This window comes from Lonchura striata, chromosome W, assembly GCF_050655825.1.
Source record: "Lonchura striata isolate lonStrDom1 chromosome W, ASM5065582v1, whole genome shotgun sequence".
Classification (NCBI taxonomy): domain Eukaryota; kingdom Metazoa; phylum Chordata; class Aves; order Passeriformes; family Estrildidae; genus Lonchura; species Lonchura striata.
Genome location: NC_140743.1, coordinates 38174247 through 38193988, shown reverse-complemented (window position 1 = coordinate 38193988; position 19742 = coordinate 38174247). Strand labels below are relative to the sequence as shown.

The 19742-nt window shown below is 49.0% G+C and overlaps 1 protein-coding gene across 1 annotated transcript in view; it reads left to right on the top strand.

The window, feature by feature from the left end:
- The window catches only part of LOC144247686 (uncharacterized), a 43731-nt gene that overhangs the window by 5073 nt on the left and 18916 nt on the right, over nt 1-19742 (top strand). The window contains exon 3 of the mRNA XM_085571152.1: nt 5915-5988. Within this exon, the coding sequence (XP_085427278.1) occupies nt 5915-5988 (74 nt within the window). The remainder of the gene's footprint in view (nt 1-5914; nt 5989-19742) is intronic.

Below are 19742 nucleotides of genomic sequence, written 5' to 3'. Positions count from 1 at the left end.
CTTGCGGAGCGCCGAGCCCAAGCAGCCAATGCCCTGGACCACAGCAGCAAGCAGTGAAAGTCCACCAGTTTCCGGGAGGGAGCTGACAAACAGCCTGAGCACCGTACCCCCCAAAACTGCTTTTGTCATTCTGTGACCTCATTCCTCAGTCTTTCTCTCTCCCTTGCTGCTCCTTCTCCCTAACTGAGGAAAATAGCACGCTCCTTGCACGGTGTGGATGAATGGAGGCAGAGATCTCTGAAGTTTGCTCTTGGGGAAAGAGGTTTATTGGGGGTGCAGGAGGGTTCTGCCTCGTGCTCCCAGGCGCAGCACGTGCCTGGGCCTGAGAGGGTGAGGGAGGGGAGAGACAAAAGGAGGGTTTAGGAGGGGGGAAGCTCCAAGGGAGGGGAAGAGGTTCCAAGAGACCGCGTGGCCCCTCTAAGCCTCCTTATCAGGGGAGCTTTGAGGTGGGTTGGGATAAGGCATATCCAATGGGGTTGCATGCACTAATGTTTTAGGGGAGGGATAGAGGTGTGGAGTGAACCATACATATTTTGGGGGGTTGGATGGAACAGTCCATTTCACCCCAGGACCCATCCAAAGTCAGGGGTGTCATCCGGCTAGCTGGGAGAACTGTTCTCATCCTAGCTGTATTATTTATGAACAATCATATTTATCTATCATCTGCAACACCTAACTTCATCCCTAACCCGGCTTCCGCTAAAAAACCCAAGAGTATCCAACATAGCCATTACCACATGTCAACCAAGGCGGCTCCAGCCACATGGCATGGCACCATCTTCTGCTTCTCATTCCCTATATCCCTTTCTTCCTGCTTTTTATCCCCCGTGCTCGACCCCTTCCCTGTCTCTCATGAGCCAACCCCCCCCTCCAGCTCCTAGTTCCCACCTTCCACCTTCCAAATCCCACAGGGTGGGAGCTGGAATTGGGGAAGAAGCTAAGAAACCAAATCCCAAAGCTAAAAGTAATTTTGTAATACCAGTTTTAACATCCTTGTATATTTAGTTGAATTGTAAATTGTACTTCATGGTCTCCTTTCCCTGTTATTCCAAGAGAAGGATGATATGCTTCTCTGCAATCTATACCCCTTTTTTCCTTATTTTGGGTAGTTCACTGGGAGCAAACCACTTGAAGGCACAGGGCACCCCAAAAAGATTTTTCTTTTGCAGAGTCTCTGTTTCCAGATAAGCTCCCCACTTCCCAATCCCTATCCACTTGTTCTAGCTGAAAAGAGCTCGTCAGCTAGAACTTTTATCCTAAAACCTTCTAACCTTTTTATCATTCTTATCCAATAACTGTCTTCTCTCCATTTCCCTCCTGTCCCCATGAAGTAGTTTTTACAATTATGCTTTTCTAGTTTAAGTGTGTGTTCATATCGCAGATTGTCCTGTTTTCAGTTTTAGAAAGCAGGAATCTGTCAGGTCACAAGGGTAGATCTAACGAGAAGCAGTTTTCAATTGTTTCTTTAATAACAAGTGTTCAGATAGTATTAGACTGCTAGATCAGAATCGCTGTTGGGTTTATACTGCCCTCAGTAGGTTCTGAGGGTGACTGACAACCTAAAATGGTGTCTGGGAAAGTATTTTGCGTTTTTTTGTGGTGAATGCTCCCTGAGTATAGGCAGTAGCTGAGGCCAAATTTCCTTATTTCTTTTTGCTTTATTTTAATGACCTAAAACCGGGGGTCTTCTGGGTTAAACCAGTTGGAAGGTGAAAGTAGTGGCATGAAATATCCTACCCCCGCAGTCCCCTGGAGTTACTAGACTAGCCCAGATCAGAGAGGGCTTTGGGGGAAATATTTCAGGGGCATTGGCAAAAGATTCCAAAAGAGGCTCTAACTTCTGATGTGGTCCAAGACATTTATTCCAGGGGAGGAAGAGGGAAAGAGAGCGAACAAGGAAGAGCAGAGCCTTATCTAAACTCCTGCTCAGAAAAAGATACTTGTCTCTCAGCCAACGAGGTCAAGAAAGGAAGAAATGGTTAAACTAACATGGTCACAGCTACAGGGGTCTCTGGGGAGGGAAAACCCATTTCCCAGAGAAATACATTTCCCCCTTATTTGTTTAACAAGATTACAAGAAAAACATTAGGTTCATTTTGACAGTGAGTGTGGGTTTTCCCACCACCTACAATTGGTGGGGAAGTCAGACTGCTTTAGGTTTGTGTTGTGGTTTGACACGAAAGAGAATTTTCTCAGGAAGTTGGTAGTCAAACCAATCAGTGTCACGTTTGAATATTGGCACCTGGAGTGACCACTGAAGGCTGGACACGCCTCTGAGAACACAGGGGGTTAAAAAGCAAGAACTCCCAGGAGAACTGTCTATTTGGTTCAGGTCATTTGGAGAGTGCAGACCTCCCCTGCGCAGCCTGTGGCTGGGTGGGGGAGGGGAAGCCATGTGGTCTGTAGAGGTAGGCCAGAGGGTGAAGGGCCTGGAACTGAGTCAGCTCCTGCAGATGGAAGGCTGGAGGAAATCTGAGATGCCTTTGGTTCCCCCCCCCCCCCCCAGCCCCCCGCCTCCCCGCCAACTGAAAGGGAAAGAAACAGAGAGCTTGAATGTTGCAGATGATAGATAGATATGATTGTTCACAAATAATACAGCTAGGATGAGAACAGTTCTCCCAGCTAGCCGGATGTCACTTCTGCCCTTGGATGAATCCTGGAGTGAAATGGACTGTTCCATCCCACCCCCCAAAAGATGTATGGCTCATCCCACACCTCTGTACCTTCCCCTAAAACATTAGTGTCTGTAACCCCATTGGCCCATGCCTTATCCCAGCCCACCTAGGAGCCCCTGATAAGGGGGCTCCGAGAGGCCATGCGGTCTCTTGGAACTTCCTCCCCTCTTAGAACTTCTCCCTCCCCTCCTGGGGCTTCCCCTCTCCTAAACCCTCCTTTTGTCTCTCCCCTCCCCCACCCTCTTAAGCCCGGCCACATGCTACGCCTAAGAGCACGAGGCTCGGACTTTCCTGCACCCCCAATAAACCTCTTTCCCCAAGAGCAACCTTCAGAGATCTCTGCCTCCCTCCACCCACACTGTGCTGGAGCGTGGTCTTCCCGCACTTAAAAACACCTGAAAGTTTGCCGGCCGAGGAGAAGAAGAAGGTGGGGGGGGAAGGTGCCTAGCATAGGAGATGGAGTTTTGGGCTGAGATTTCAGCCGTATGACTTTTCTTTTAACCCTTTCTTGGGGAATGAAGGCTTTATGAAATATTACTCCTCCTTGATTTGAAAGAGAAGAGAGACAGCCTGGGACCTGAGATGTTAGGGAAAGAAGGTTGGGGGGAGATGATGGAGTGGCTTTTGGCTGGACTTTTGTTGTTAGCCATAGAATGAACCAATTTCTCCTCCAAGAGAAACTGCATTTTTAGGGAGATGCAATGGTGAGCCAAGAGACCTGCTTTAGGCACTACCAGTACAGGAATGGAGTGAACAGAGAAAAGCTGAAGAGGGTGTGATGATGCCCCCTGTCTTCAGGAAGATGAAGATCTCTGTTTGCACCCTCGGCCCCACGGGAAGAGGAAAATGGGGGGGGGGGGGGGGGGGGACTGTGGTCCCAAAATGAGACACTGGACTGTTGTTCCTTTTGGTCCTTGGCAAAGCATCCTTAAAGGAGCTCTATGAGCAGTCTGTCCATGCACGGTGGTGATAGCGCTGTTGACATAGAAAGGAGAGTGTCACACTGGCAGATTTTCTCTGGGCAGTGCCATGTGTGACATGGAAACACAAGAAGTGGCAATTGTGTTTCCTGGGGGTCTATGGTGCAAGGGAGACTCCTGTCTCCCTTGATGGACTGAGTATTGATTATATTGAAGGGTGATAACCTGATTGAGGGTCGGAGTTGTGTCTCACTGTGGTTTGCTGGAGTTTGGGTGGGTGGAGGAGGAATGTTTTGGAAGGTTTTCATTTTGGATTTAGTGTGTGTTCTTTTCTCATATCATAGTAGTAGTAGTTTAATAAAGGTTTTTTTTCCTTTGTTATTAAGCTTGTGCCTGATCTGCTCTGTTGTGGATCACATCTCAGAGCATTTATTTGGGAAGGTGCATTTTCATGGGGGCGCTGGCATTGGGACAACATCAAACCATAACCGTTTGCCAACTATGTGGTTGACTTCTGAGGTAGAAGGTATGAGACCTTTGATAGCTTTGAAAACCAAGTGATGTAGTATCACGAATGCTATGGTTACAAGTAACAGAATAACAAGAAATAACAAAATTGATTTAACTATAGAAGTCCACCACCCTGTTAATCCCCAACCCTTGAACAGTTCTTTGGTCCAATCCTCAGATTCTTGCTTCACTTGTCCGATCAGGTTGTTCATGCTTCAAAGGGCAGCATGGATATTTGGAGCTTTTGCAGTCAGGTTCATGCAACAGAGCCCTTCAAATTCCTGGCATTCATGTCCATGTAGTAACAAAACGAAATTTATAGCAGCACGGTTTTGAAGCATGGCCTATCTGGTAATTTCCTCATCTTCTAGAAGAGAACTGATGGCGGCGGATGTGATGTTTGCCTGTTTGACCACCCAGCACTCTAGATGGCCCAATTCACATAGAGTTTTGGCTGCTGCGACCCACGGAAGGAACAGGGACACAGCAACTCTTCTTGACTTAGCCCAATGAAAAATTTCCGAGTTACAATTTGGGTCCAATTTGTCAGCACTCCTCTTTTTGAATTTTGTTTGCCGATTTGTTTTTATGAGTCCATTCGCCAATTAGAGTTTGGTTGGGAGTCAATATGTTAGCATTCAGGAACACACATAATCACAGGTTATGATTACATGCAAGTGCTTTTATTGAAGAGCTCTGGGAATCAGGGGTACAGACCCAAATATGACTCCGACATGGCTTTCAAGCTGAATGTATTTTATATTCTATAGTTATATAACTTACATATTAATTATTAAACTTATATTCTTCTATTGTATACATTGACTTTATTCAAGCATGAGTTTCTCATTATCTTTCTCAAGTGTTTGACTACAGTTTCTCATTATTATTCTTATGATTAAACAGTAATTATATTTAATTACTAAACAATCATCACATCTAACAATTATATCATTTATCATCTGTTAGCTACACAGGTGCAGTTCTAGCAAGGTACAAGGCCTTCACTTTCCCAGGGTATTTTCTCAGGGCCTACTAAGCTTAATTTTCCTTCTGACCCTAAATTCCCATGATTTAAAAACCCTTTTACTATCAAATACGGACAACCGCTCTATGGTACATGGCCCTCCTAAAAGCCGAGAAGGAATTCCTGACCATGCCTGATCCCCACAAATCAAGAACAATCCCTTAGGGAGGCTTTTGGGACTTGAGTGGGATGGGTTGTCTGCTACAATGTGGCTTTTATTCTGACACCACCTTTTTGCAGTAAACTCCCCACGATATTGTCTTATGACGTGGTACTCATTAGTGCTAGAAGGTTTTGGGAGGACAGAAAAATGTATGCAGTAAGATGGAGGTGAAGAACCCAATAACTCTAACTCTTGGAGTTCCTGAGCTATCGTGGGCAAACTTTGCAACCACTCCTCTAAGGGTTTCAGGATCAACAAAACTTGCTTCTGATGATCTTTGTGTGGTCGGGGGGTGTGTGATTCCAGAATTTTGTTAGACCTATGTGGGTATTCTCAGAGAGAAACAGAGAGTTTCTAACCAGGAAGAAGCCTAGGAATCTGTTGGAAAAAAATGTAAATAATTCTTTATCTCTCTTGTTGTTCACATTGTTTATAGATAAGTTCTGCCACTGTGCATCATCCACTGCACACCAATGATGTAAGTTGTTTTCACTCTAGGTCCAATAGAATTCGTCTAGACGAAGCTTTCTATAAAAGAGCGATGTATTTGAAATAAATCAGAGTTCTATTCTCTTGCCTTCTGACTCAGAGTCTCTTTATTCCTGTCCTGTCTCAACAGCGTCAGACCTATATTTGTCCAAACCTGCTGGAAATTCTTCAGCCTGCAATGGAATTCCTACCAGACAAGTGGACGTAGGATTCTTTGCTGCTGCTCCGGGCAAACATATGTTTTCCTGCTGAAGTGTCTGTGCCAGGGTCACCCAGACGTTTTGATGTGGCTGAAGGACAATCCATGCAGCTGCTAGAATGTTCACCATTAGCAAGATGACAACTTGGATGGGGTTTTTCCACAGGGTTGAGTGGGAGGTAGGTTTTCTCTAAAAAGGAAAAACAAACATTTTTTAAACATGTTAAAAGTTTCTGTGTCTGCCAGAAGGAATTCATACCCAGGAAAATTCTCTTTCCTCCATCGGGCAGTGTCTTCTCTTTGAGGCATCCGCTACTTGCTTATCATCCCATTCTGCTTGAGCTGGATTTTTGGGGACAAAAAGTTTCACCCACTTCTGGGGAATCCACCGAGGGCCTGAGGGAGTAGCCACACATGCATAGCCACGACCCCAAGTCACGAGTTCATAAGGACCCTTGGTTTCCCAGGTTTCAAGTCCGGTGGACACTGAGACAATTTGAACTAATTGCCACTGTTAAAATGATGTACCACTGGTGGACTCATGTTTTCAAATTAACAGTTCAGAAAATTGATGATAACCATGGCTTTGCAGAGCTTCTGCTGCAGAGACATCCACACAGTTGAACTTCTCTGTCTAGCCAAGACCTGCTTGAGCATCTGGTGTGCACACTCAACCACAGCTTGACCTGTGGGGGAGTGAGGGATGTCAGCTTTATGTTCCACTCCTTACTGCTGGACAAATTCCAGAAACTCCTTGAATGCATACACTGGGCCATTATCAGTTTTGATTGTTTTTAGGATCCCCAATACTGCAAAAGCTTGCACTAGGTGCTTCTTTGCATGCTCAGACTTTTCTCCTGCATGGGCAGAGGCATATACTGCGCCTGAATATGTGTCAATACTTACATGAACATATTTGAGGCGACCAAGACTATGAATGTGGGTGATGTCTGTCTGCCACACCTCACAGCTGCCAAGGCCCTGGGGGTAACCCCCATGCCCATCGATGGCATAGCCTGGAGCTGGCAGTTGGGACAGGTGACCACAATGGCTCGAGCCTGACTCCATGTTAGCTGGAACTGTCAGATCAGACCTGGCACATACTGATGGTAATGTTGGTGACTTAGCTTTGCCTGTTGGAATACGTCAGGGAGATGTGCTTTTTCAACTGATGCAGCAAGGGAGTCTGCTTGGCAATTCCCCTCTGCAATCTCACCTGGCAAATCAGTGTGTGACTTCACATGCATTACATAAAATAGATGCTCTCGGTGAGAAATTAAATAAATCAGCTTTGAGAGCAATAAGAAGAGATGTTAATTCTCTATTTCTTTGAGCACGGGCTGCTCTGCCCTGGACACTACCTCTGCCATGTAGGCAGAGTTTGTTACCAACTTATTAAAAATCCCATTTGCAGTTGGTGACCATCCAAAGATTACATCCCACCAGTGATGATCTGCATACTGTTTTATCCTTTGCAGAATTCTGGTTATTTCTTTGGTATCATGATGAACAGTAACTAGGGTTTTTTCTCTGCTTTTTTTGGATTTTCTTCAAAATCTCTAATAGGTCCTGGTGTTTAGTTAATTGTTTTACTAATGTGAGGTCCATTCCAGTAGAAGTGGGTGATAGTTTATGCTACATTGTGTAATTGGTTTTAATCAGCTGGTAGGATGTCACCAGGGCCAAATACAAAAAATCACACCAAATAATCTTAACAAAATTGCAAATACAAAAATTAGAATGATTTCTAGTAGACAAAACAAAATCACTGTTACAGATTTTTACAATATCACAAGCAGTTCTCAAGCATACACAACCTTTACCATTATATACAAGCACAGTTTTCTGATCAATGACTGGGTGGATTTCAAAGTGGCAAATACTTTGTTCAGTATTGAGACACACATCTTGAGCATTAATGTTATTGCCTTCACAAATGAATCCTAGTTGATCCCTAGCAACACAAGATTCTAAGTTTACTGTGCCACTTTTCATTCACCTTTCATGCCCACACTCTATGCTCTGAGGGATAGAGCACTGTTTTTTTTTTATTTAATCCTAGTGCAATGATGGGGTGGATCACATAAACAGTGGCATTATGTATAGTAAGCACAAAGGCAATGGCCACATTAGAAGCAGGATCATAGGTAAAATTTACTATAGTACACAAGGACTGAAACTTTCTTTCTAAATGTTGTGGTTTGATATAGAAAAAAAAAAATTCAGAAGGAAGAGGTCAATTTAAATATTGACTAATTAAAGGTAGATACGCTTTTGAGAACACAAAGGGGTTAAAAGCAGAATTTCTAGGAGAACTCACTCTTTTTAGTTTCAGTCAGTGTGCAGTGTAGGACTCTCCCCTGCATGGCCAGGTGGCTGGGTAGGGGAGGGGAACAGCTATGTAGTTTTCAGAGTTAGGCCCAAGGGTGGAGGGACTGGAACCGGGCCTGGCCCCTGCAGATGGAAGGGTGGAGAAAATTTGGGATGTCTCTCTTCCTCCCCAGAGTCTCTCTTGAGAGAGAGACAGTGGCAGTTTTGTCAGCAGTACGCCGCGGGGAAGGAGAACAGTTGGGAGGGGGGCCCATTTCATATATTTTAGGTTCAAGTATGGTTTGGGTCTGAGATGCTTGAGTATTGGTATGAGTTATATGTGGTTTTATCGTTATAACATGGATAACATCTATTTTAAATTTAACAGAGAGTCTGACTTTATCATGAACCCACAGAAAAATCATTTCTACAGGCTGAATTAATGTGAAATTAGACCAACAATCTAGTTTACTTGGGCTATCACAGACCTCCTGGTGCTTGTGCACCAATAACCTCATCTGGTCTCTCTGTTGCCGCGCTCCCGCCCCGGTTCCCTTTGTCTCAGCCCCGGCTAGCTCTCATCCTGGGGCGAGGGCGGGCGATGGAGGCACCCTCCGCCGCTCCCAGCTGGGGTTTGGAGAGTGCCTTTGTGGGTCCCGAGCAGCGCTAGCAAGCCTCGCGGTGGTAAATGAAGAGCGGATCCTGCTGGGGGCTAAGTCCGAGTTTATTGTAGCCCAACGGGGCCAAATACCCTAGAACGGTGTCAGCCAACAGGAACAAGCACAAGGTGCTTGCACTGGCTTATAAACTGTAAGGGAGGGGTATCCAACGACCAATGGGGATAGGGATAGGGGGTGGCTCCGGGATGGGGGGATATGGTGGGGCCCAATGGGGGAAGGATATGGGGGGAGCTCCAGGTCCTCGCCCAATCACCCGGTGCCCTGAGTAGAAGCTTCTGGATGGATGGGAAGGGGCACCGAGTGATAGACAAGGCACCCGGGGGGGGTAAAATGCCTCTTTCAGGGTGATGGATAGATACTGGGAAGGCGGGAAGGGCGGACAAGGCGGGAAAACTGGGGATAAACCAAGTTGCACACGGGGGTACAAAGGAATAAACCAATACATAATACAGGGATAATAAAACATATACATAACGCAACTCCACATCTCCTCCTTTTTTTGTTTAAAAAGAAAGAAAGGTGAAGAGGATAAAGTAAGTCTTTAAACGGGGGCTTCACAGTCACTGGGCTCATTTTGAAACTAGATGTTTCCTTTTTCTGGAAATTCTTCTTTTTGAAACCCTTCTTTGTTCAAGGGTTTCAGTTCATCACTATGTTAAAGCTTGTAATAAACACAATGAGTCCCAGCAGCAGCAAAAGTCCTGTTTCTTTAGAAAGCAACTGAAATTAATAGTTGAGGTAGGGGAGGTCTAACTCAAAGGGGAACAGAGAATCCCAGGAGCCAGGGAGGGAAGAGGGGGGACCAGGTGAGGGGGACCTTTTCCGCCGTCGGAGGGCGGCGTACCCAACTTGAGGACTGTCCGGTTTTCTCTTCTGGGTCTTAGGGACATATGGTCTGACGAATTTGGAAGGGACCCATCTCAGGCCTGAGGGCGTGGATACGCAAGCGTACCCCCGTCCCCAGGTGACCAAGTCATAGGGTCCTTCCTGCCGCCAGGTCTCAGGGTTTTTAATGAGAACTGGCGGCTTTTCCCTGACTTTGCTCTGCTCGTAGGAATTAAAGTGCCTCGCGATGGGGGGGTTGAGGCACTTGAAGGAACAGTTTAAGAAATTGATGGTAAAAAGGGCCCGCGCTAACTGAACCTGGGGGGACTCATTTTTAGCTGACGACTGTTGTTGTTTAAGCATCCTTTTGATGCTTTGATGAGTCCTCTCTACCACGGCTTGACCTGTCGGGGAATAGGTGATGCCAGTTTTATGTTCTATTCCCCATTGCTGCAGGAAGCCTGCGAATTCCTTGGATGTGTACCCGGGGGCATTGTCTGTTTTTATCTGTTTTGGGACGCCTAGCATGGAGAAGGCTTGTATCAGGTGTTTCTCTACTTCCTTGGCCTTCTCCCCTGTGTGGGCAGAGGCGAAAACTGCTCCAGAGAAGGTGTCCACGGAGACATGGACGTACTTCATCCTCCCGAAGGAGGGGATATGAGTAACGTCCATCTGCCACACCTCACAGGACTTTAGACCCCTAGGGTTAGCCCCTGCGCTCACCGATGGTAGTGGGAGCGACTTACAGGACGGGCATGTGGCCACAATGGCCTTGGCCTGGTCCCGGGTTAGATGGAACTGTCGGACCAGACCAGGCGCATTTTGGTGGTAAAGCTGGTGGCTTATTTTTGCTTGCTGGAACTTGTCCGGGAGCGGCGCCAGCTGTGCGGGGGCGGCAGCGAGGGAATCGGCACGGCGATTGCCCTCGGCCAAGAACCCCGGCAGGTCGGTGTGTGACCTGATATGCATCACATAAAACGGTTGCTCTCGGTGGGAGACTAGCTTTATCAGCTTAGAGAGCAACCTGTTAAGGGCATCGTTGGAGACACCTTGCAGGATTGCATCCTGTGCTCTAGACACTACACCCGCTACATAGGCCGAATCAGTTACTAAATTAAAAGGTTCAGAGAACCGCTCAAAAGCTCGAACGACTGCGGCCAACTCAGCTACTTGAGGGGATCCTTCTACTTCAACAACATCTGCCTCCCACTGCTGAGTTTGAGGATCTTTCCAAGTCACTACTGACTTGTGGGACCCTCCGGACGCGTCCGTAAAAACTGTTAGAGCCTTTAAGGGTTTTTTGCTCTGAATTTGTTTTGTTGACAGAGTGAATTGGATTTCGGAATTGAAAATTTTGTGGGCCGGTCTCAAAACAGAAATTTTTCCGGTGTAGCTGTCCAGTGCAAACTGCAATGATTCATTCTCTTGCAGCAGGTGTTCTAACATTGCCTTTGTGAATTGGCCCGATTCTAATTTCAAAGGAATGTGGATGTGATCAAAGTCACACCCCGCCAGCTCCCGAATCCGCGTTCTCGCTTTGCGGATTAGCTCTGCCACCAGCTCTTGTGGCCGTGTCAACCTTTTGGATCGTGAATGACTCAGGAATACCCACTCTATGATGGAGAGTGGGTCCCTTTTGTCCTGATCCTTGCCCTTTCCTAGGGTGTCTGCCCATTGGAAGATGACACCGTGGAGGTGTGGCAGTCTGCCCAATATGATGAATCTGAAGGGCAGGCCCGGATCGTACCTGTGGGCCTGCCTGGCAGACATTGCCTCCTGAACCTTCTGCAAAGCAGCTTTGGCCTCTGGAGTGAGTTCCCTGGGAGAACTAGGCTCTTTTCCCCCTTTCAATAAATTGAAAAGAGGGGCTAGGTCTTCGTTGTTAATACCTAACCAGGGTCTCACCCAGTTTAAAGACCCACACAGCTGCTGTACGTCGGCTAGAGTCCGAATTGAATTTTTTATGGCCAATTTCTGCGGAACAATGGTCCGCTTGTTTATTTCTAAACCTAGGTACTTCCAAGGTGGCATTTTTTGAATCTTATCCTCTCGCAGCTCGAACCCTACAGCAACCAACGCACTGGTTGTCAGTTCAAGCGCGTGTGTAAGTAGATCGCTGTTGGGGGCACAAATAAGAATATCATCCATATAGTGCTGGATGATCACGCCCTCGGTGGCTGCACGCACAGGGGACAGCAATGAAGAGACGTACCACTGGCAAATGCTTGGGCTGACTTTCATGCCTTGGGGAAGAACTTTCCAGTGGTATCTCTCCATTGGGGCTTCTCGGTTGATGGAAGGAACCGAGAAGGCGAACCGTGGTGCGTCATCAGGGTGTAGGGGAATTTGGAAAAAACAATTTTTGATGTCAATGACAGCCAATTCCCAATTTTCTGGTAACATCGTGGGGGACGGCATCCCTGGCTGGAGAGGACCCATGTCTTCTATTACATTGTTGATGGCGCGAAGGTCATGAAGGAGGCGCCACTCGTCTTTGCCAGGTTTTTTCAGGACAAAGACAGGGGAATTCCAGGGGGATGTTGTTTCCTGGATATTCCCTTTGGCAAGTTGCTCCTTCACGAGCTCCCGAAGCGCTTTTAATTTCTGTTTATTGAGCGGCCACTGCTCTACCCACACTGGTGTATCTGTGAGCCAATTAAGTTTTCGGGTAGGACGCTCTTCAGTGACTGTTGCCCGAAAAACCTGGGGGGTCGGGATGTTAATTGTGACCCCCCACTGGGCCATCAGGTCTCTCCCCCATAAGGGTTCTGTGTAATCTAATACGAACGGGCGTAAATAGGCCGATTGTCCGTTCGGCCCCTCAAATTTTACGATGTTTTTTGATTGCTTTGCCAATTGAGAACCCCCTACACCTTGAATTTTCCCCGCCACGTTTTGCAATTCCCAGCGTGACGGCCAATCCCGTGCGGGAATGACTGTCACGTCTGCTTCTGTATCTAGGAGACCGCTTAGGTGTTTGTACTCCCCATCCTTCCGCATATAGCAGGAGAGCTCTGGTCTTTCCTTCCCTATGACCTGGGCCTGGCACACCTGGTAGCTCTTCTTCGCTGACTTCTTCCATAGATCTTCAGGGTGTGCCGGAGGCCCAGATGCTGGAATGGCTTGGGCGATGATTTGGCCCTTGGGAAGGAAGATTGGAGGATGGGGGCAGTGCAGCCACACCACTAATCGCTCGGTGTTCCTGGATGTCAGGGATGGTGCAATAGTGACTTCGAGAGGCGTGAATTTTGTGTCCCCAAGAACGATGTACTTACTGTGGAGGTTCCTCCAGGTTCCTGGGTCCTCTGTGTCGACAGCGATGGAGTGCCAGTCGCTGTCCCTTAGGTGCAGAGCCTCAGTCAGGGCCAACCTATATGGGGAGAAACCAGATACGATGTTAAGTATCGGCTTGGGCTGGTTCGGGCCTCGACCCAGCCAAGCAGTGGGAATGAAATCCACATCTTCTCTCATATAGGCTGGTTTGTCAGCTATAATCTGGTGTGTCAAGTCCAGTGAAATGTCCTCAGGTGGGCATTGCAGGTAGTCGTCCCTCCCCTCCTCTGATGTTATAGAACCCACCATATTTATGTCCTCGCGCAGGGAGGGACTGCGCTGATGACTCAGTTTTTTTGTTTTCCCCCCGAGTTGGGGGCACTCTTTTCTTGTCGCTGCTGTTTAAACCTAAAAAACTCGTCCCTCAGCGGGCATTGGGAAGCCCAATGTCCCTTCTGCCTACATAGATTGCAGGCTTGATGGTGCTGTTGTCCCCTCGGGGGTGCTCCTGTAGGGCGGCGATCTGGAGAAGGGGTGGCTGGCGGTGTTACGGCTTTAACGAAGGCTACTCTCTTTGTTGGTGGTTTAGGAGTCTCTGGAATGTCTTTAGCAGGAACTGTCACCTTCCTCGCACAGACTTGTAGCATGCTTTGAAGGGTAGGCTCAGGGTCCAGGAGCAGACTGAGGATTGCTTGCTGGCACGCGTCGTTAGCGTTCTGCCTCGCAACTGTGGCAAGCATCCCCTCTCGCAGCTTCTCGTCTGGGACCTGAGCCTCCATCGTGTAATGCAAGCGATCCACGAACGCGACAAAAGGTTCTAGGGGTTCCTGCTTTAGGGACAAGAAGTTAATAACCGTACCGCTGGGTCTTAACTTAAAAAACGCCTTTTCTGCTGCCCTAGTGCTGACTTGCAGCGCCTCTCTGGGGATTTTTTCCGCCTGCTTGGTCCCCATTTTCCAATCCCCCTCCCCGCACAAGTGGTCTAGCGATATTACAGCCCCATCCTCATCCCTAGAGCTATCTGCATTGGCCCAGAGGTCAGGTAACACTTCTCTGATCTCCCGCTTCCACTCGGACTCCCAGATGAGGAATTCTCCGTGGGTAATTAAACAGGAGAAGAGAGTTCGCATGTCTGCTGGGACATATTCTTTGGAGGAGAGGGTTGCTTTTAATAAGCCTCGGAAGTATTCGCTTTCCATCCCGAACCCCTTCTTGGCCTTGCAGAGCTCTTTGATGGTCTGCTGGGGGATGGGGGACCACTGTGCAAGGGGCCTACCCCCTTGCCGCGGGGTACAGGTGACAGGTGCGGCCGAGAAGGCAGGTAGGGACTGGGGTGGATCGGGGTTCCCACGCTCCCCCCCCCCGGAACCGAAAGCGTGGGAACTGGAAGTGGGGTCGTGGGAACCAGGGGACGAGGCGTGGTGTGGAGCAGGAGGAGTGGTATGGTGAGGACTCCCCTCCCCGGGGGTGGAGCTGAGGGGTGGGGTGTTGAATAATTCAAGGAAGGGGGAGTTGACGGGGGGTGGAGGAGGGAGGTGGGCGGAGAAATTCGGGGAGCAGAAGGGGTTGGTCTGTCGGAAGGGATTATGGGAGGGGGGAGGACAGGGATCATGGGAAGAAGGAGCACGAGTGGCGGGAAAACCCACGCGGTCACTTCCATCTTGTGTCCTGGGGAAGGGGGAAGAAGGGGAGCCATTTTGTGGGGTTTGGGGATGGAGGATGGGGGATGAGGGATCTTCGGGGGTCTGGGATAACTGAAAATGAACGGAGTCTCTACGGGACGGGGCTGTACAGCGCGGGGAAGAAGGGGAACGGGTAGAAGCAGAGACAGTGCCTGCACCGCTCTGCGGGGTGTCTAGGGTATTTTCAGAGGGGCCAGAATCTGCCTGCGGGCAATGCCGGGATGCCTGTCTGATAATACCCGACTTCGGGAGAGAGGGAGAGTTTTGCCGCAGTTTTCCCGCAGCGCCCGCCGCAGCCGCAGCCTCGGGAGCAGCGACAGCAGCTGCCCTGCGCCCCGCTGCAGCGGCGAGCGCTGCATCGTACTGCAGCGACCGGGCTGAGGGACAGGGAAGCGGAGTAGGGTTATATGAACTACCCGCCGAACTGGGGATCGGTTTGTTTGCGGCTGGCAGTGGCAGACTTTCGTAGCGATATTTAATTATATCGCGAATTTGGAGAGCCAAATGGGTGAATATGGAGAGAGAGAGATCTGACTGTCGCAGGATCTTCCCCGCTACCTGTTCCCAAAAAGGAGCTTGGTATAATTTAGCTGGCGAAATGTCAGGGAAAGTTTGCGACAACCACTGAACGAACCGTTTTACTTCAGATTTTTTAACCTTAATTCCCCCCACTAAAAGGATACCCACAACTTGGGAATAAATGCTCTTCTGCGGCACGGACAGCCTTGCACCCATGGCTGTTAGATGTTAAATCGTGCTGCAGCGCCTACGATTGGGAAAACACGAACGAAAAACAAAAGACCACACTTCCGGCTTTGTCGCGGTCCTTAAGCTTCCCGCCCGGAAAGGGAAGCACCAAAAACAGGAATTTTTTCCCCGAACCCCGGGGAAAAAGAAACCCACCAAAAAGGTATCCTTCCCCTAAAACTTAGGGGAAAGGAACCAACCAAAAAAAAAGGACCGGGAAAGCCCCAGGGGCCCCTATACTCACAAACCACAGGGGTCCGAGAGGGAAGGGTGGAAAAGAAAAACCAATCGCAGGGCTTCTCCGCGAGAGAATTGACTCCGGAGGTGCTTTCCAGAGCTGCCGATCCTGTCCCCAAGAGTGCCACCCACTAAAACGTGGGTCTGCTCTCGCCGGGGTAGCTGACGGCCAGGAGGACGATTCTTCAGGTCTGCGCGACCCTAAAATCCTCAAACGAGGGTCCAACGCCGCGAAAACGGGGCCGCTCGTTGGGCGCCAGCTGCCGCGCTCCCGCCCCGGTTCCCTTTGTCTCAGCCCCGGCTAGCTCTCATCCTGGGGCGAGGGCGGGCGATGGAGGCACCCTCCGCCGCTCCCAGCTGGGGTTTGGAGAGTGCCTTTGTGGGTCCCGAGCAGCGCTAGCAAGCCTCGCGGTGGTAAATGAAGAGCGGATCCTGCTGGGGGCTAAGTCCGAGTTTATTGTAGCCCAACGGGGCCAAATACCCTAGAACGGTGTCAGCCAACAGGAACAAGCACAAGGTGCTTGCACTGGCTTATAAACTGTAAGGGAGGGGTATCCAACGACCAATGGGGATAGGGATAGGGGGTGGCTCCGGGATGGGGGGATATGGTGGGGCCCAATGGGGGAAGGATATGGGGGGAGCTCCAGGTCCTCGCCCAATCACCCGGTGCCCTGAGTAGAAGCTTCTGGATGGATGGGAAGGGGCACCGAGTGATAGACAAGGCACCCGGGGGGGGGGGTAAAATGCCTCTTTCAGGGTGATGGATAGATACTGGGAAGGCGGGAAGGGCGGACAAGGCGGGAAAACTGGGGATAAACCAAGTTGCACACGGGGGTACAAAGGAATAAACCAATACATAATACAGGGATAATAAAACATATACATAACGCAACTCCACACTCTGTCCTGGGTTGTAAGATAAGCTTGTATTCTATTTGCCATCTGTTGGAAGTTGGGCAGGTTTGTTATCTCTCAAGAACAATGGTTTGCTCGAAGAGGTAATGGTTTGTTAATGGGCCATTGACTGATTCAATGCAGGGCTGGTAACGTAACACCATCGCATTGTGAGATGTTCCACCCAGAGGGGGAAGCCAAGCACTCTTTTATTGTATAACGGGGTAGCTTTTGGGGAGACAAAGCAGCTCTCTCTTTGTGGGATTTCGCGGAGAAGCAGCTCCTTCGGCAAGACTCCCGAGAGAAGCAGCTCCTTCGGCGGGATTTCCCAGAGAAGCGGCTTCTTCGGCAGGATTCCCAGAGAAACGGCCGGAGCGTGGTGAGGCGGCGGCGGCGGAGCTCGGAGGCAGCCACGGCGCAGAGGAAGACCGGCCCAACTGCCACCAGATCTTCAGAGAAAACTATACCCTTCTAAAGATCACCACTTCAGCCGCAATTCATCAGCCACTGCAAGAGGAGCAGTTGTCATTTCAACTGGACTGCTACCAACACCCCGAATCCTCAGGGTGTCAGGTTGTGGACTTTATCACTAGTTTTGTTTGTACCAATTGCATTTGCCTTTTTAAATTGTTATCTAGTTTCTCCTAGTAAAGAATTGTTACTCCCATTCCCATATCTTTGCCTGAGAGCCTTTTAATTTAAAAATCCTGGTAATTCGGAGGGAGGGGGGTTTACCTTCTCCATTGCACAGGAGGCTTTTGCCCTCCTTCACAGATTCCTGTCTTGTCAAACCAAGACAGATTTTGGCGCACAAGGTGGAGCTCAAGGGCATTGAGAGGGAAAAAGGATTAACAGTTCTTAAGTAATTTGGTTTTTTGTTGTGTGTAGAAACATCTTCAGCATCACCATGTGGTCTAGTTTACCTTGGTTTGGGTGGCATGTGATCGTAGCTATACTTTTCCCATTTGCAGACCCTTATCTAAAAATGGGTCCTATAACTAAGGCTACGGTGTCTGTTATCAAGTTTGGCTTCTGGGTTAATTGGGTGAGGAATTCATGGATCTTTAATTTCCTCTGGAAGGCAGGTACATGGATTCATAGCTTTCACACACTAACTGTATGTTTTTGGGGTTACTTTAATAACGGTACCTACTGCGAGGAAATAGCACCTGGGGAAACTTTCTCCCAACTTCTTAACCATCTTTTTGGGTCTGCTCCACCAGTTCTCAAAGGGTTAAGATCCTCTCTAAGTGCTAATGATATCATACAATGGGTGGCGTTGCTGATAGGCCTGTTATATTTAGCACTCAGAGATAAGGGAAGATTAACCTGGATAACTACCCTCACACCTACACCAGAGGCTAGGGATGCTCCTGCAGAACCTGACACTGCCCCAGAGACTGGAGATGCTGCTGCTCCAGAGCCTGACCCTGCCCCACAGCCCACCTCAGAAATGAACCACCCAGATTGGGTGAGGGTTCTGGTTAAGGAGATACGAGAGATGCTGAAGGAGTGCATTTCCCCAGCTGGTGAGAAACCGGCCCTTTGCCTTGAGGAGGGACAGTCTAATAGTACAGCTGTGGAACCCACAAATGTTACAACTGTCCAGGTTCCAGCTGAACCGCAAAGGCAGTCACAGCCAGCAGCAGTTGCCCCGGTAGAAACAAGGAGGTCTAAGGTGAAAGCAGAGCACCCTGCGGATAGGGACAGGAATGGAGGAACCTCACAACCCACAGGGGAGCCAGAGATTGCTATCATCACTGAGTCCCTGACGTACGAAAGTCTTCGTAATCTGCATAAAGACATTGTGCGACGAGGGCGTGAGGCTTATACTACTTGGTTACTCCGGGTTTGGGATCTTATGGGTACAGGCATGCAGCTGGACAGTGGTGAGGCAAGGAACTTGGGACCCTTGACCCAGGACTCGGGTATAAATCAGATTTTTCTAAGGGAACCAGGGTCCCTTTCTCTCTGGGAGCGGCTCTTAATGAGTGTCAGGGAGAGGTTTGTCCACAGGGAGAGAATGCAAGAGCACCATCATAGAATGCGCTGGAAGACCCTCGAGGAAGGCATCCAACAGCTGAGGGAAGTGGCAGTATTGGAGGTACTCTTTGGGAGGGATGGACGACACAATAATGACACCGACAAGGTCAGGTGTACAGGACAAATGCTGTGGAGTCTAGCAAATCTTGGGCCATCTCAATACACCACTTTCATTGCAACAATCGATGCTGACGCTAACCGAGAGACAGTGGGCTCTGTTGCCAACAAACTTAGGAATTATGAGAGTATGATTAATGGCCCAATGCAGGCTCATATCTCAGCTGTGATTAAGGAGTTTAAAGAGGAGATGAGGGAGGAGATGAGGAAGGTTAATGCAGCACCCGTGAGAGTCACAGGCCCCAGAATCAGCACCCAACAATCCTCAGCTAGAGAGAGAAGGTACACCCCAAGGGCTAATCTGTGGTTCTTCCTGCGTGACCATGGGGAAGACATGGGGAGGTGGGATGGGAAACCCACTTCTGTCCTGGCAGCACGGGTCCGTCAACTTAAGGAAGGAAACTCTAACCGGGGAAGTTCCACCAAAGTGAAGGTAGCCTCAACCTCCCATGACCAAGCTTGTGGGTATGATCTGTCAGACCCCCTTGAAGGGACCTCTAGTATGTATGCCCAGGAAAGGAATAATAACCAGTGTTAGAGGGGCCCTGTCTCTAGCCAGGGAGAGGCACGGGAAAACCGGATCTTCTGGACAGTGTGGATCCGATGGCCTGGCACATCAGAGCCACAAAAATATGATGCTTTAGTTGATACTGGTGCACAGTGTACTCTGATACCAACGGGACATGTGGGGGCAGAGCCTGTTTCCATTGCTGGTGTGACAGGGGGATCACAACAATTGACTCTGGTGGAAGCCGAGGTGAGCCTGACTGGGAAAGAGTGGAAGAAACATCCTATAGTGACTGGCCCAGATGCTCCGTGTATCCTAGGCATAGACTTCCTCCGGAACGGCTATTACAAAGATCCAAAAGGACTCAGGTGGGCTTTTGGAATAGCCGCTGTAGAGGCAGAAGACATTAGGCAATTGAACGCCTTGCCTGGACTGTCAGAAAA